The sequence below is a fragment of the Larimichthys crocea genome, chromosome XIV (assembly GCF_000972845.2).
Source record: "Larimichthys crocea isolate SSNF chromosome XIV, L_crocea_2.0, whole genome shotgun sequence".
In the NCBI taxonomy this organism is placed as follows: domain Eukaryota; kingdom Metazoa; phylum Chordata; class Actinopteri; family Sciaenidae; genus Larimichthys; species Larimichthys crocea.
Window position 1 is genome coordinate 9,217,084 of NC_040024.1, and position 16,966 is coordinate 9,234,049.

Below are 16,966 nucleotides of genomic sequence, written 5' to 3' on the forward strand. Positions count from 1 at the left end.
GACTTATCGACTCCGATAGTTAATTTTTACTGGAGGGTCGGCGGCCATGTTAGCCACAGATGTCATCATTTGTTTGTTTCTTTGTTTCAGGTGACAGAGAACATCATCTCCAAACAAACCTTCATAGGTGAGTCTCACACACACACACACACACACATTAACATCACAACATAAAGACGTCGTTCCTGACTTTTTGTTTCCATTTCCTCCCCTGCTCTCAGAAGCGAGGACCATGCCTCGCAATTTCAACAACACAGGGACAAAGTTCATGACCTCTGTGGCCCAGAGGCCATCTGCCCACTTGACCCTCAGAGACACCGGCTCTCAAGGTGAGGCTGCGATTATTGCTTTGGGTTAAAGGCGTCGAGAAGGAAACCGAACATCATGAAAGTTTGTGTGCATCGCGTAAAAAAACTACAACTCAAATAAAGACACTAAACACGATGTACTCCTTTCCTATATCTCTATTTAAATGATGCAGACGTCTGGGAGGAACGAGCAGACTTTGTGGGTGGAGGCGGAGGACAAGTAACGAATTATGGCTTAGTGAAAATGTAAACGTTCCACAAAAAGCTTCAGTAGTTTTTCTTTAAAGAAAAGAGAAACTTTATTTATATAACATCTTTCAAAACACAGTTACAAAGTGCTTCCTTGCCACCGTCGCCAAGTGTTTGCTCATGATGGGACCTGTTGGGTCTCCCACCAAACAACAAGAAAATAAACTTAAAGCAATAAATCTACAAAAGGAATATAGATTTGTAGAGATGTAGATAGAGAAAGAGATGATGATACAAATTTTCTGTTGATTCTTTGGGGAGGAAAATTGCATTTTTATGTCGAAAAGCCACAGAAAAACAAAGTCTTTGAGAATCGCCCCCAAAAGATCAGGCCTCCTTGCTGCACGTAGCCCAAATTAACACATAAATCTTAAATCTTATAGGCCTGATCTCCTCAGGCGGGTCAAAACCGCTGTGAAACAATCTGTAAAGAGCTTTTTATTTTGCTAATTAACCAGATTTTGCTGTTGCTCATTCTCATTCACTGTCTATGTTGCTCAACCACTGCTCTCTCAATCAAACCAATCGGACACAAACCAAATTAAGCTTCTTTCTTTGCAGCATATATTGTGAGTCAGACTCAGATTTAGAAGCTGGTACATGAAATAAAGTCAGAACACAAGAGAGTTTAGAGTTTCAGTGACATTTCAGGCTGACTGTGCAGGTTTGACCAGTTTGAGCGTCTGATTGGCGGCTGCTCAAATAAATGGACAAATTTGGCTGAATCCTGTCTGAATTTACAATAAGCAAGCTGGAATCAATGATATGTGATCGTGTTTTATTGTCCGAGTCAAAATCCTGGCAGCAGAGTGTTTAAACTCTATTTGAAGAGATAAACTCGAGATCTCCCAGATCACTGGACTGTAGCCTTTAATCTTCCCTCAGTGTGTGCGAGCTGCTGACATACACCTTAAATTAATCCCGTATTCGTTAAGATGACGGCAGGCTACCGCACAAAATGAGGACATGCTATATAAAGGATCAAATTAAAGTGTGTGTCCTCAAAAAAAAATCACTTCATGTGTGCCGGAGGCTTTTTTCCAACATGCATCAGCGAGGTATATCAACGAGTGCAGCCGTAAAACAGATATTTATTAGGACAGTGCTGGAGATAGGAGTAATGATGAACACGTGTGCCATTAAACGTGGAATTTGAAGTAGGGCTGTGTGTGTGTGTGTGTGTGTGTGTGATCCAGACCTTCGTATTGTTTCTTCTGAGGCTGGCGTGCAAGCTAAAGGGTGTTCACAATCTGGCAAAGACTGCCTGATGTTATTTCCATTGAGTTGACAAAGGGCAAAGACGATGTCGTACATGCATGTGTGTGTGTGTGTGTGTGTGTGTGTGTGTGTGTGTAAAGGAAGAAGGAAGAGAGGGTGAGGTTCACACATTCTGCCTGGATTTCTCAGAAGGAAGTACAACAGCGAGCGCTCGAGGACCTTTGATGCCGTTTTCTAATAACACATCATCTTACTCATGAGAAACAAACATATGACATGACAGTGACGGCGACAGTTCCCACAGGGAAGACTTCTCGCCATTCCTACGGCATGTGCAAACATGCACATGCATGATGAAGGCAGGAAATGATGCATGATGCATGCACAGGAAAAGATGCTTGTTGAATGTGGAAGGAAAGCCCAAGACGCATTGGCTACTGACTAACGCCTGGGCTGGTTCTGAGCCAACCAACAGACGAGCTCGTGGTGTGTTTCTTTTTGAGCCACTGCCTTTTAAAGACAAAGAAAACGCTGATTGTCAACAATCATATCATACAAACGATTAATTTCAACCAAGTAAGTTCCATGAGTGCTGATATAGAGAAAGACTTGTATTCTGTAGCACATATTTTTATTTGTTGCAATAGGTACAAACATTTCTCTATCACTGGACTGTGCTAAGCAGAGCAGGGCAGCCAATCAAATGCTTGAAAGTTTTATTTGTCTTTGACTTGTCTTGAAGGATTGGTTTGATAGTTTGGAGCTATTTTGCTTACTTGCATGAAATTAGAGAATAAAGACTGACACCACCATCGTGTCCGTTCTTCTAAAGAATGGTCGCCATTGATCTTAAGTTGTAAAGGTTTTTCCACAAATAACATTTGTACTTAAACTATGAAGAGGACGAAGGGAAGGAAAGAAGTCTGGATACTTCAGCAAACTTTATACGACATCAGACAAATTAGGGAAGAGCAAAAATGAAACTAACTAGCTTTGAACTTCTCTCACTCGGCTAAGTCTCAGAAATATTAACGTCCACTGGGCTACGGTCATTTAGACTTAAAGATCAAAGTTGTCTGTTGTCACTTATGACTGTTAACTAAACTGATCCTGTTGTATAACAGTAATATCACACTCAAGGTCGTGCTGTTATACTTAATATCAACACACTGTGATTTTGTTTCCTTTGTGCTTCAGTCCTTGTGATTAACCCTACCATGGACTCTTCTCACCAACAGGGTTCCCCCAGTATCCGCTCCCCACGCCGGGTCTCCACCAGTCCTGCCGCCATGTGGTGCGCACATGGGCCAATCAGAGCTTTGGCGCTCACCTGCACAACATGACGCTGACAAACGGGAAACTGCGAGTGCCTCAGGACGGGCGCTACTACCTGTACTCACAGGTAAACCAGAGGAAAACTTACCTACTTCGGTTGGACCTACAATACTTTTATGAATGTTAACTGCTTGTTTGACATTGGAAGTTTAACCCAAATGACAAACTTGGTTGGAACAACCCTAATACTACCCTGCTTTGCCCTCTCTTGCCTCCAGGTCTATTTCCGTTATCCATCCCCAGCAGCCAGCGATGGAGACCAGCGCAGCGTCAGCCACCAGCTGGTGCAGTGCGTCTACAAGAAAACCTCCTACCCAAGCCCCATACAGGTAAATGATCCCTTTTTATTGATGTAACGTGGTCATGTTGGATTATAGGTAGTGTTAAATAACTTTCATACCTTCCTTTTCTCTTCTCTGAAGCTCCTGAAGGGGGTTGGAACAAAGTGCTGGGCTCCAGACGCAGAGTACGCCCTCCACTCCGTCTACCAGGGAGGGCTGTTCGAGCTGAGGGCTGGCGACGAGCTCTTTGTCTCTGTCTCTTCCCCAACCATGGTCAACGCAGATGACTCCTCAAGCTACTTTGGTGCCTTCCGCCTGGACCTCTGAGAGGAAGGAATGGAAAGGAGGAGAAAAAAAAGGAACAAATGGGATGATGGATTGATAAATGGGTGGGCAGGAGACTTTTGAATATCCGTTGATTGGAAAATGTGTCATTTAGACAGAGCTGCGGGATGTTTCCCCGAATCCTCAATGTTTGCTTGGACGGATACACTGAAGGATTGAGGTTTGAGGGCTTCGTTTGAGGGAACGCTTCAAGATGACGCCGTGAAAGGGAAAAAGAAACAGTGGATTTGTCGTCCTTACTCCCCATAAAGCAAAACCTAACCACTGAGAACAAGATATACGAAGATATAAGTGCAATCACGTGAAGATAAATGTGAGGATATCGATTTTCTGTTGATTCTTTGGGGAAGGGAAATTGCATTTTGGACGTCAAAAAGAGACGTAAACCACGGAAAAACATTGAAATCTTTGAGAATCGCCCTCCCCAAAAAAATAAAATAAAAATCAGGCCTCCCTGCTTTCTATTATCATCACAACATAAATTAACACATGAATCTCAGTGTATCCCGAACAGCCTTTTTGTGGGAAGACCCTCGGATTTGGATTCCAGACCGAAGAATGTACACGCAATAAAAACTCGATCCTCTGCATCGAAGATGTGAGGACGGATGGTGAAATGGTAGAAGTAAAAACACACACAAAAAAAAAAAAATCAAACCAAAGTCAATGATTTGTGGAATATAACTTTGTTTTTTAAAAGCGTGCCATGAGAGTACTGTACATATGAACGAGCTGAGAAGATTTAGATGATGAACTGTGGTGATTGTAATTCATGTGTATTTTACCTTGACTGGACTCAAAACCACTTGGATTTTGCTGAGGACTATCTACCCGCAACACTAGAACTGTGGATTTCATGCAAGGACATTTGTAATAGGAGGATAAGGATTGCTTTTTTTTTTAAAAGACTGTGAGATGCAACATAAAGTGCCTTTCGAACAAAAAAAGAGTCTGCAAGAACTGAAAACAAGAAGGAGGAGGGAGAAATCTCGTAAATGCCAATATGAATGAGCCGAGCAGAAGAAGATAAAAGGACAAAGAGAGAGAGAGAAAGAGGCAGAGGGTGGTATGCAGACCGACCGGTCTGCCTTCTCTTTCTCTTTCAGTTTTTCCCTCCTCGTATTTTTCACAGCTTGTTTTTTTTTTTTTTTTTCTTTTCGTGTCAAGAATTTTGATCTGTCTTGTCTTTCTCGTCTACCCTGTGGAGCTGCATTCACTTTTATTTTCCAAAGGATCATTAAAGCATCCGACCAGAAACAACAACAGAGCATTGAGAACAAGATGACAGACACACATGTAAATAGGCTAATCGCACACAAACAAAGACCGTTGGCAGAGTATGGTTTAGGTTATTTTCAGATCAAAAGCAAAAAAAAACAAAAAAAAAAGTCTAGGTTTTGTAGAAGTCTAGATTATGTAAAACAGTTGTTTCAACAGTAACAGAGCATATAACACTGAAGTATACTCACTGAAAGCACCAGTATGTGTAAAATTCTGACTTTTGTTCTTTTGCAAATCACCAAAACAAACTTAAAAACGCTGAAGGGCACTGGAGAGTCGACACCAAACACCGATAAAGATCATCCGGGTGTTGGAGTAGACTCACCTTACGTTAGCACAACACAGTTTGACATTTTGGGAAAGATTTACTGATTCACGTTACGCCGATCGTGTCATGTCCACAAAATGAGCTTCGTATTTGATTCATTAATTTGCAAACAAATCCCAGAATGTCAACCTATTACATAAATATGTGCAGCTACCAGCGACTTAATCAGATGAATCTGGTGCATTCGTGCTAAATCTGACACACCAACGCCTGTTTACCAAAAAACACACACTGACAAATCCATAAAAAAAACAAAAAAACATTTGTAAGCATGCAAATATGCAACTTCTGCAGCTGGAAAAACTCCCGTATGAAGTCCATGGAGCAAAACCAGCTCATGGAGCGAGCATAGAAAAGGTGAATTTTAGGAAAAACACAGACCAGATTCAGTAACAAGACACAGACGTACATAAAGAAAGATTTGGGAGAGAATATTCGCAGACATAAACCATGCACTGACTAGCACAGACTCAACCCCTACGTGTTTTTTACTCTGGCGCACACACACACACACACACACACACACACACACACACACACACCTTACTCCACATCCAGGCTAGTCTGTGCTCCAGAGACACACACATCATCCTGTGTCACGTCCAGTGTAAAGACACAAACACACTCTCGACACACACTCATTTATCTACACTGTCTAGCCTCCCCGTGCCATCTGGTAGTTGTCAGTGATCACTCGGAGGCGTGTAGCGAGTGTGTGTGTGTGTGAGTGTGTGTGTGTGTGTGCACTTAGAGGATGTGTTTGTTCAAAGGGCTTGGTTCACATGGACAATCCGTAAAAATGAGGTCAAACAAATGTACACACACACACACACACAGATTTCTTTGTTAGTGTACTCGGCTTTCAGTTTGTTTTGCCGCAGAGAAAAGGATTTATATGCTTCCACACACACTTTTATTGAAGTGACATCTAGGCTGTGCCCTTTCCTCTGGCACTGTGGTTCACACATACCTGTGTATATACTCTATTTACATTGCGGGGGAGCTACGAAAACACAACAACACATCCCGTTTATTTTTCCCGCAAAGCCCAAAATTGAAGGCCAATTTTCGGTTTGTGTTTGATTGCTGTCTTTGCGGCTTTTTTCCCCCTCCTCCGCCGGGTGGCATGCACCCGGTCACGTTTCTGTTGGGCTTTCTATGCTCCCATCACATCGCACATGCCAAGTTCACTTTCCCTCCGTCAGTTTATTATCCGGGGTAAATGATACGGCCTTTTTCTTTCTTGCACTCCAACCAAAACAAACAGTTAACAGAAACAGGTCCAGCGATGATGATAATGTAACGTACACACTCATACTTTAGCAGCATGAATCCACCCCCGGGGGCCAGCTGGGAAAACTTTTGCATTGAATGTGTCTGTGTTGGCGTGTTTCTACTGGACAGTTTTGTAGCTGTGAACATGTGTAGCACATTGTTGCTAAGGAAATAAATAAATATTTGAACTTTCTGTGTCCGTGGAGATCTACAGTGTATCGAGAGAACATCCTTGAACTGCTAATCTCAGCGTAAACATCCCTGTAAGCATGATTGCAGCAACTGTAGGTGTCTGAACCTGAAGACCGGCTGAAACCTGCAAAGACTGGACCCACCACACATAGAGAACTAGACAACATACTAAAATAAACTGGATGAACACCACTTGCAAAGCAAAGATGGATTGTAACCAACAGCTCGCACTGTTTATATACAGCGCAATTTGGACTAAAAAGGCCATAAAAGGAAGAAATAAGAGCAAAGTTTGTGTAATCCAGTGCACTCTCACACCAAAAGTGTTTACTGGGGCGACACTGCTTGCCAATGTCAATGATTCTTATTACAACATTCGTAATGTGCCACCTAAACTTCAAACTAGGATGAAGTAACCATTGTTTCAAAGGCATTTTGATGATTGTCGCTCTGCATGTAGTTACAACAACACAGCTCTATCGTAATTTGGATGCAGTCGAAACATTGGTTATTTGTAATCTACATGTGTGGTTCCCAACTTGCAATTGAAACTTATTTACAAAATGACAAAAATGGAAAAATGAAAGAAGAAACAACAAAGTTCTGCCAGACTAATTTCTTTTCTCCTATCTTTGCTTATTTTGGGAAATATTGGTTGAACTGCCGACAAGTTATTGATATCTAAAACTTGTGAAACACGTGAATACAGCTTGATTTTAAGGGGTCTATATGCCAAGAATCTTGGGAGCTACTGGTTTAAAAGTTGTTTTATCCTCAACTTCAGTTTCTGGTCTGCAGCTGACCCCTGACCTTTGAGGTCCCTTGTGTAGTAGTGGGCTAAGGAGACATGAGAACAACTCCAGAAATCAAAGTAACCAACTCTTGCAAATAATTACCAATTGGGATGTAGTCCAAACATAATTTTTCTTAAGTTTCTTTGCAGGAAAACAATTCATGATCTCCCGCTGGTTGATTCATTAATTACGTTTCCAGAGTTAAAATGTTTTTCATTTGCAGCGCCCTGCAGAGCGACTATGCACTTTGTGTTAGATAATTAATTAATAAGTCATGTGTGACATGCTGCTTTAGTGCCATGCTCTGTTTAGGATTTAAAAAGTCCCCCATAAATCTGCCTTCGCAGTGTGGAGCCATGTCATCCCAAAGTCTTGATAACTAGAGAGTTTTAAATCAAATCAAGCTGCTTTTTGATGCCTAAAGAAAGAGAAGATAATGTTGGTAAGAGTTTATAAGATGAGAGGCCAATTCGATTGTCAAAAATAAGAACAGAGTTTCAGCTTTGGCTCTGTAATACTCAGAAGATCGGTGGGGTTTGTGATGAAACAATGAGTAGGAGGTCAAATAGCTGAATTTTAACCATGTTGACCACATGTAACACTTATGTGAGAACAACTGAAAGAAGCAAAAAGAAGCTGACTGTCTGGTCTTATCATCGAGATGGTCGAACACTTCAGAGAGCCACTGAGTTACAAATATTTACCCAAATTACTTCATTCCAGTCCTTGAAAAATGTTGGGGATTATTTAGAAAAAATGGCAACAGTGTTCAACCCACGCGAATGTAAACACCCTCAAAGTAAATCTGAGCTGAGTCACTGTTTTATTTGAAACTCAATGCGCTGAAGTCCAACGTCGACGCACCAAAAATGTGTCACTGCACTCAACGTCTCAAGTTCCTCAAATTCAAACCATAGCGAACTTTCCCAGCCGTGCATGTTGGGTCCAAACCCGGAACTTTTTGCTAACCGCTGAGCCAACGTGGCGCCTAAAGAAAACATATGCAAACAAGGTTATCAAATTAGATTTTCATTCTCTGAAACACGCAGGTTCTGAGAGGAAAACAACTAATTAGCCAGTTAAAATGAGATCAGCTGGACAAGAGAGACGCAAGAGTGTGTGTGCATCAACATCTGAAACCAACCATCTTTGCTAACAGTCTTCTGTGAAACCAACCCAAGGCCATCTTGATCAATTACTTTCTCAAAGATGAAAACAGCCCATTGCTGTTGATCTTGGCAGTTCTGTTTTTACTATTGAATAATGTCTCATTTATGTAAATACTCTGTTCTCTGTGGCTCTGCCACAGAAATGGTTCTGGACAAAAAGTGCCTTTTGAGCTGCGTTTCTACAGTTTGTAGCGTCACATTAGAAATTGCCAGACCGCGAGTCGGACACATTGTCGATCATTTGCTCTCCATTAGACCCGCAGAAAGATACTGAGCTGGTATTGTGAAACGCAGTGAGCTCTAAACCTCACATAAATCAGCACAGAGTCCAGTTTTTCAGCTCCGGTCTCTGTTTTGAGCTCCCATCCAAGATCCATGCTGTGTTTATATTTTAAAATATATAAATATATTTTTTCGAGAATTGTTGGCTTGCTGAATAATTATATATTTCCAAGAGACGTACATCACAAGCCATGTTTCAGTTTGACAGACCGGTTGTCCAAAAGAAACAGTTTATTATTTTTTTTTGCTTAGGCTTTCAAAGAGAGGGTGGAAAAAGATGGTGGTGAAAGCGAATGCTCCAGCTGACTGATTTGTCCACCAATTCTTTAAATGTTAAAGGTCCGGTGTGTAAGTTTTAGGGGGCCCTAATGATCGAATATGGCAGAAATGGAAGATAATATTGATAACCATGTTATTAATACCATGCACAGTAGCTCAGTTTGGACAAACCAAAAGTTTTTTGTGGTTTTCTTGAGTTTTGTGGCCACTAGTTTCTCCCACACACCAATGGGAAGGTGAGGTGAGGTGTATTAAGTTGGTTGCAGCAGATCCTACACACTGGTCCTTTAAAAGGTTTTACTTTTTACCATCTCTTACTAAAATGTGCGTATCTTTGAAGAGCCTTAGTGACGGTTATAAATCAGTTTACATTTGCAAAGTTGATTTTTTGGTCCATCCCACCCAAAAATATTGTCCCATAGCGCTACAATCACTGAAAAAACTCTACAGGGAACATTCAATAAAGAACTGTTTGGTAGAGATTCATCATTTTTGTTAAGCGGCATGAGATATGACATGTCTGAGGCATTGTTTAAATTAAATCTCATCAAAAGCGACAGACAGACACAACAAATGCCACCATCATGAATGGATGATTCATATAATCATATTAGTTTCTGCCTGATGGCTCCATTTTCCCCATTTGCAAATTTTCCTCCAACTGAACCAATGAGATTATTTCTGCTTCCACACCCACTCTAAGCAACATCTGTGGCTTATAAAATATTTATGGTTGTTAAATAACGAAAAAAGGGGATAGTGAGTTTTGAAATCCAGCCCCGACTGTTGCTGATGATTAAGATGTTTGAACCGTAGCAAACACGCCGTGACATCATGGTGCTGGCATCGAGATGGATCGACATATCAGCCCATCGGGATCAGATTACGGGACATTGTTCCACTGACTATGAAGCGTTCCTGTTGCAGGTTTTTGTCCGAACATGACACAATGAAAAACATTGTAGTAGTAAAAATCACTTTTGGCAAATGTGCCAGTCGAACATGGTAAATGTAATCCAGACATTCAGCCCTCCAGATCTTTACATTACAGAAAAACATAATTGGATTTGCAAGACTACACTTATGAGGACTCCAACCTTGAGTTTAAATCACAAATATACCCCTCAGAAGAAGTAAGGACAGGATAATTGTCCTCACTTTGGAGGCCTGCAATTGTGATCCCATACAGCAAACTCATGTACAGTTCACAATGAGTAGGAACACATGCCACAGACCACACAGACGTGCCTATTAAGGCCTTATTTACCCATTGGAGAATGAGCAGCTCCACTCGTGTAATTAAAACCTCTGAGTCTTGATGAAAGACAAAGCAAAGCACTACTTTGTTCGATTTCCACCGCCTACACTTTCTCAGCTGTTCCGGGAATTTGAACAAACCTTCTGCTTACAGGGCAACTTTCTCCACCTGAGTACCCCACCTCAATATTCACACTTAATTTATTTACATCATAACTACGCTTACAATACAGCTTTTATATCGTTTTCCTGGATTACATTTTTTAAACGGTCTTTGTACATGTTATTGTTACTATATCAAAACACACATCACTCCTTAAAAACACTGTCTATGAATGCAGAAATCGTTCAATACAAATCTTTCTTCCTTTCTTAAAATTAATTTGATACCATTTGAGGAATGTACATGTAAAGCTGTTGAATGCCTTTTTAAAATTCATTTTTAAATGATGCTTTGTGTTATTTTGTGCTTAAATAAAGTGCCCATTGTCAGATGATCAGAGACTGTCAGCGTCGTGTCATTGATTTTCATCTGAACCTAAAAGAAAGTATGTCACTTGCTTTTCAGGTCAAGGACGCTAAGTGCAGTCCAGTCGTTAATGAACCAGATTTAAAGATGGATGTTTCTGTTTATATCAGCTTTCTAATTAAACTTTTAACATTGGGCTTTCTCTATTGTTAAAAGTCTATGAAATATTACATGTACTGCTCCTGAAGGCTGTGCCATCAGTGTGTGAACGATGGGTGAATGAGGTATGTAATGTAAAAGCACCTTGAGTGGTCGAAACACTAGAAAGGTGCCGTATAAGTAGAGCCCATTTACCATCAGAATGTTTTCCGACTGCACTTGAGACACTGACTGACCGTTGTTGGGCGTTTATTTTTTCCCAGCTGAATAGAGCTATTTACTGTACGCCAACAAATGACAAATGGACTGTACAACTCACAGCACTTTTGACATCTCATTCTCCCACTCAGTGAATGATTGGGTGACAAATGGGCGAACTCGCCAATTGGCCATTCATCCGTATTCATATATTGATGGAGTAGCCTTTAGGAGCAATTTGGGGTTCGGTATCTTGCCCAAGGACACTTCGACATGCAGTGTGGAAGGGCTCGATTGATGGGGATTGAACTTAGCACAACACAACACAACACAACACAACACAACACAACACAACTGATGGGAGTGGAAACATCTTCTCTGATCTACAAGCAAGTCCAGTTGCCTCAGATTTAACGGTTCTCAAAGAAAGATTGACGAGAACCTTCACAGAATTTTTTGGTTTGTTTGCCACATAATTCCATGTGTTGTTTGATGTCTTCAGTCTGGCAATAAATAAAAATCACTGAATAAGACAGTGTGTCCAAACTGGCGCTGTACATACAGTATATCATAACAGCATGTATACCAGCCCATTTCAGATCAAAAATGTATTCATTTTGGACCCAGCGTCCCAATCCCAATCTGGACAGCAGCTGTGATCGACTACAGATGCTGTTTCAACTCAAAGTTTGGCACCATAATCACTGACTAACACATGTACATTACGTGTGTTAGTCGATGTACAACTGCTCCCCCAAGCCGCTGAAATAACAAACTTCATTTTAATCAGTTTTCCAGGTTGAAAGGTTAATCCAGGACTGAAGCTCACCTTTGGTTCGTCTTGAGCCACATTCACGCAGGAATTTTATTACCTGGGGACGCCCCGGTAATTTGCAATAATTGCAGTGAGTGTCAGCAATTCTGACCCCTTGTGAATCTACCATGTCTGTAATTTGTCATATAAAAATTCCAGCACAAATTGCTTACCATAATTCTGTTAAGATGGAGGTCTCCTGATAATAATGATCTTTAGCAAACCGAGTCAGTAACTGCAGCCAGAGATTTGGTTCTTGGCAGGATATTTCAATTACCTTCTTGTGTAATATAGACGCAGGGGTGAAATTAATGAAGGACTTGTTTGTTTAAAGTATAGAGTTAACAAGACATTCCTTCATTACAGCGAAAACCTCACAACTGCTCAACGTCAATATGGACAGCAGTGAGGAAGAAGCCAAATCTCTGAACAAATAAATAAAATCTTAGAAGATAACAAAGTCAGGCACATAAACTCAGGATTGTGCCCATTTGTTTTATTGTTTCGTAATGACTTGGAAGCAAACAAAGTCTATGAAATGTGTTGCGAATTTCAGACTTGGCTTTATCCCATTTTTAACTATAGTTGCCAGAAGGTCGCATCATAAATATCCCCAAATAGCTCCGAAATACTTGTGCCCTCGGTTGTTTTTCACCCTTTATTTACAGGGTTATAAAAGAGTCCTTATGTGTCTTAGAAGGCATGATATATATCAGCAATTTAAGGATGTTAGGCCACACAGAAATTGCAAAAGTTGGTACTAGTCATGCTGAAGGGCAGGTTTTTTTTTTTTTTTTTAAAGAAACAACTGTCTTATGCAAAGTTAAATTTGGGTTGTTGGCTGTATGTCCATGGGGGAAAGATTTAAAAACAATATTCATGTGACATTCTTCAATATGGGATGATATTTTTTAGTAAAAAATGAAAATTACCACCCACCACCATCACGAAAAAGTAACAATTTGAGATTATACAATGCAGATTGACTTTCTTTATATGGCATTGGTTAAGAGGCCAAACTGCAGTTCAGAAACCTGCGGCTGACGTCATGGATACTACGTCCATGTTTACACTGTCTTTGATTAAAAATCAGCCAACAGAGAATGGATATGGACAAATAAAATATTCCGTTAAATAAACAGTTTCTTGTGTGTCATCTACAGATAAACAATGATGATTACTGGATGCTGAATCGCTCTCCTGAAATCTTCTACGCGTGTTGCAGGTTTCAAAACAAACGGTCTCAAAAGAAGAACAGCAGGAAGCAGCCGAGATGGAGACTTGGTTTGGTGGCCAGAACTATACAAACACATCTCCCTGTGAAACTCGATACTCAACCTTCTATGGATCCGATTCTGTCAGAGATTAAACCACCAGCTGTGTTTCCATGGACCGATGCTACAAACACATGTCCAGCGGTCTTAATAACATCGACGTGTTCATAGGTGTGTGTGTGGGTGTGAATGAAGCACCTTGGCAAAACCTCAAAACTGAAAGCATCTGTAAGTGCTTTGCCATTCACCACACATCACTCAATAAAGCTGCAATCTCTTCACAAACCAAGACAAAGCTGAAGCTGCAATCATGCGTTGGGTTTCCAGATCGTGTTGCCGTGAATTAATCCAGAATTAATTAATCCGGAACTCGAAGCCTTGAACTGTTTTAAAACGAGCAGTCTTGCTCGGTCATACTGTAGCTTTTACTTTTAATCCTCCTCGTGCTAAATCATGGTAACTAATCCCACCTGGAGGGTGTGTGTCATGGGAAAAATGTAGCAGTCACACTGACGATCCACCAGTTTCAGATGCATCTCAGATCCAGGTGATGCCTTTTTGACCCAAGTCTCCAGAGAGGAGGCCAAGGACAACATTCAGAGCCTCCGTTACAAATGACCTCATAAATTAAGAGCAACTAAAGTCAGCGGGGGGCCACCGAAATTCCTGTGGCGAGACCCACCATGCTGTATTTCTTCCAGTGGACTTGCCAGACAGCAGCAATTTACATAAGTGCTAGAAGAAAGGATACAGGCGGCAGCAACAAAAGGTATTACACCATCAGGATCAGGGCAGTAGTGTAATATCTTCTGTCTTTTTGAAACGTTGAACAGTTATTACAGAATAACCTCTCGAGCCCTGTCCAATCAGTGCAATGATTAAAAAGTCAGAGAGCAAAATTTGACCACAAGAAGGAAGAAAACATATCAAACCTTCTTTTTGTCTTGGTTCAGTCCACTAGCTCCTGAGAAAAACTCTTTTGTTTGCCTCGTCTTTCTCCTACTTGCACTGGGCAGCTTGCATGACTCATGAGCCAATACTTCATATTTAAAAAATATCTAAATAGATCGGCGAGATCAGGAGGCACAAGACGGACCACAACGTCAAACCGAGGATCTGAAACCCAGTCCAGTGTTTGGGATTTAGGTTTAAGTTCAACCATAAAACAGGACGGTACAATTTACACTTACAGCAGTCAGTGTTTTAAATTCCAAAACAATTCGATCTATAAGTGTTGGAATTTCAGTTTGTAAGAGGTGCATGAGTTTGAATTCATTAGATTTTGATTTAATTTGGACTTGATGTGCTATTTTGCAATGAAACAGTGGGTTTCCTTGGATGCATGTACTGCAGTCTACATTAAAGATAAGATTTAAGATATATAGTCTTAGCCGCGATTGCATCTGTTGCTTATTCATCTGAAGCTTCCATGAACCATCCAAGTGCTGGAGTTCAGACATTTCATGGGTGATAACAAGTCAAATGAGGCCTTAAAAACGACAGGCATGTCAGGCTGGTGATGGAATCGTCTCCCTTCTATACAGTACAGTACATTTACCGCCTCTCAGCTTCATTGCACCATAAATAAAAAGTCCACTGTGGACCCCCATACAGCCCGTCAGGGTTAAGCAAAGATAGTGATGTTGACGCGAAGCAAGCTGATTTAAAAGCCAGACAAAAGAGGGGGAATCGTCAACTTTGTTGAAACTAAATGCAAAAAGTTAATCCCCTTTGTGCCTTGGTTCTTTCCAGAGAAAAAGAAGTTCTCGTCACCAGCTGCTTGTTTACTTCATTGAACTGCTTTTTGCACTGGGCAGGTTGCAGCTTGTGAGCCAAAGATATCTAAGTAGATCTGTGAGATCGACCACAACATCAAACTGATAAAGGTTCAAGTTACATTGGTGTACAAGAGACGGTTGCACCACAAAGAATCATTGTCCATCCATCCATTTTCTTCCAGTTATCCGGGGTTGGGTCGCATTGGCAGCAGGTTTAGTAGGGTCTTCCAGCAACACAGTCCTGGGATCCTGAGGTGTCCCCAGGCTAGACTGGGTATATAGTCCCTCCAGTTCTGGGCCTGCTCCAGGATCTCCTACCGGTTGGACATACCCAAAAAACACTCCAAAGGAAGGTGCCCATGGGGAATCCTAAATCATGTGCCTCCATTTGACGCAAATGAGCAGTGACTCTGCTCCAAATGTCCGAGCTCCTCATCCTGTCTCTCTAAGGCTGAGTCCGGCCACCATGAGGAGGAAGCCACTTGTATCTGTGACCTTGTTCTTTCAGGCACTACCCAAAGCTGATGACCATAGGTGAGAGTTGGAACGTAGATGGACTGGAAAATCGAGAGCTTTACCTTCCAGGTATTCCACCTCAGCCGGCTCCTTTAAATGCAAAGAAACCACGGCTTTACTCCGAGCTCCCTCCGGATGTCTGAACTCCTCACCCTATCCCTAAGTCCTCCCGGTGGACGAAGCTGGACTGTGTTGCCGCTTGTATCAGAATAACTTTATACACAAATCCTGCTTGGGACAACATGGGATTTTTCTTTTGTGAAATATTGTTTTCATCATACTGTACGATAAAGTGACGGTTAAAGATATATGGCTTCCATCGCACCTGTTGTCAATACATCACACGAACAAATCCGAGCACTGGAATTCAGATATTTCATGGATTTAAAACAAGTCAAATGAGGTCATTAAAATGAACGATGTCGGGCTGATATCGAAATCATCTCCCTCGTATACATTTCCCGCACTCTCGGCTTCCCTGCTCTATAAATAAAGTGTCCAGTTTGGATCCGTATAGACTGTCAGACTGATCCAAGGACAGTAATGTTGACACGGTACATTTGAGCCAGAGCTGTAGTAACATCTGAGATTCACATTCAGTTTACATTAGCTCCGGCTTAAGTTAATGTTTTGCTGATATTAACAGCAGAAGCATGCACTTAAGAGTGCTTGCAGACAGAAAGACTAGAATGAATACCACATGAAAAAGATGAAATGATTACAGTAACCTCCAACTTAAAATAACAAACGGAGACAATCAACCTTAGTGGATGCAACACAATCGATACCAGGACGAAGAAACGAAAAATAAAGAAGGTTCAGGAAGATGCTGAACGAGTCATGCAGATTCCCTCGTGATTCGTAGACAAAGGGACAGTGTGTGTGTGTGTGTGTCTTTGCAAATGAAAGGAATGTTCGGTTTCAATACCCTGCAGAGGGAATGTGTGCAATCTAAGCACACACTACGTGCACGCGTGTGTCCTCTCTCTGACAGCATGTAGATCCATACATCAGCCTCCGAGACTAATTAAACATGATCTGGAACAAGGAAAGCGTGTGTGTGTGTGGCATGAGGAGGAAAATCCATGTGAGAGATGATACATGAACACAGAGCCACAGTCAAACGCTATTAACGTCAACGTCTAAGCACTGGATTATGTCTATG

The 16,966-nt window shown here is 41.3% G+C and overlaps 1 protein-coding gene and 1 long non-coding RNA gene across 2 annotated transcripts in view; one reads left to right on the plus strand and one right to left on the minus strand.

Annotated features, from left to right (window-relative positions):
- tnfsf10l (TNF superfamily member 10, like) overlaps window positions 1-4,675 on the plus strand; it is a 50,991-nt gene extending 46,316 nt beyond the window's left edge. The window contains exons 3-7 of the mRNA XM_019265693.2: window positions 91-127; window positions 222-329; window positions 3,014-3,177; window positions 3,329-3,439; window positions 3,533-4,675. Of these exons, the coding sequence (XP_019121238.1) occupies window positions 91-127; window positions 222-329; window positions 3,014-3,177; window positions 3,329-3,439; window positions 3,533-3,718 (606 nt within the window). The 3' untranslated portion in view covers window positions 3,719-4,675. The remainder of the gene's footprint in view (window positions 1-90; window positions 128-221; window positions 330-3,013; window positions 3,178-3,328; window positions 3,440-3,532) is intronic.
- LOC113747633 (uncharacterized) lies at window positions 4,374-10,824 on the minus strand. The gene is made up of 2 exons (XR_003463746.1): window positions 6,165-10,824; window positions 4,374-5,887 (listed from the first exon to the last, which is right to left on the minus strand). It is a non-coding gene; the product is annotated as an uncharacterized LOC113747633 (long non-coding RNA).
- Window positions 10,825-16,966: the final 6,142 nt, after the last annotated feature.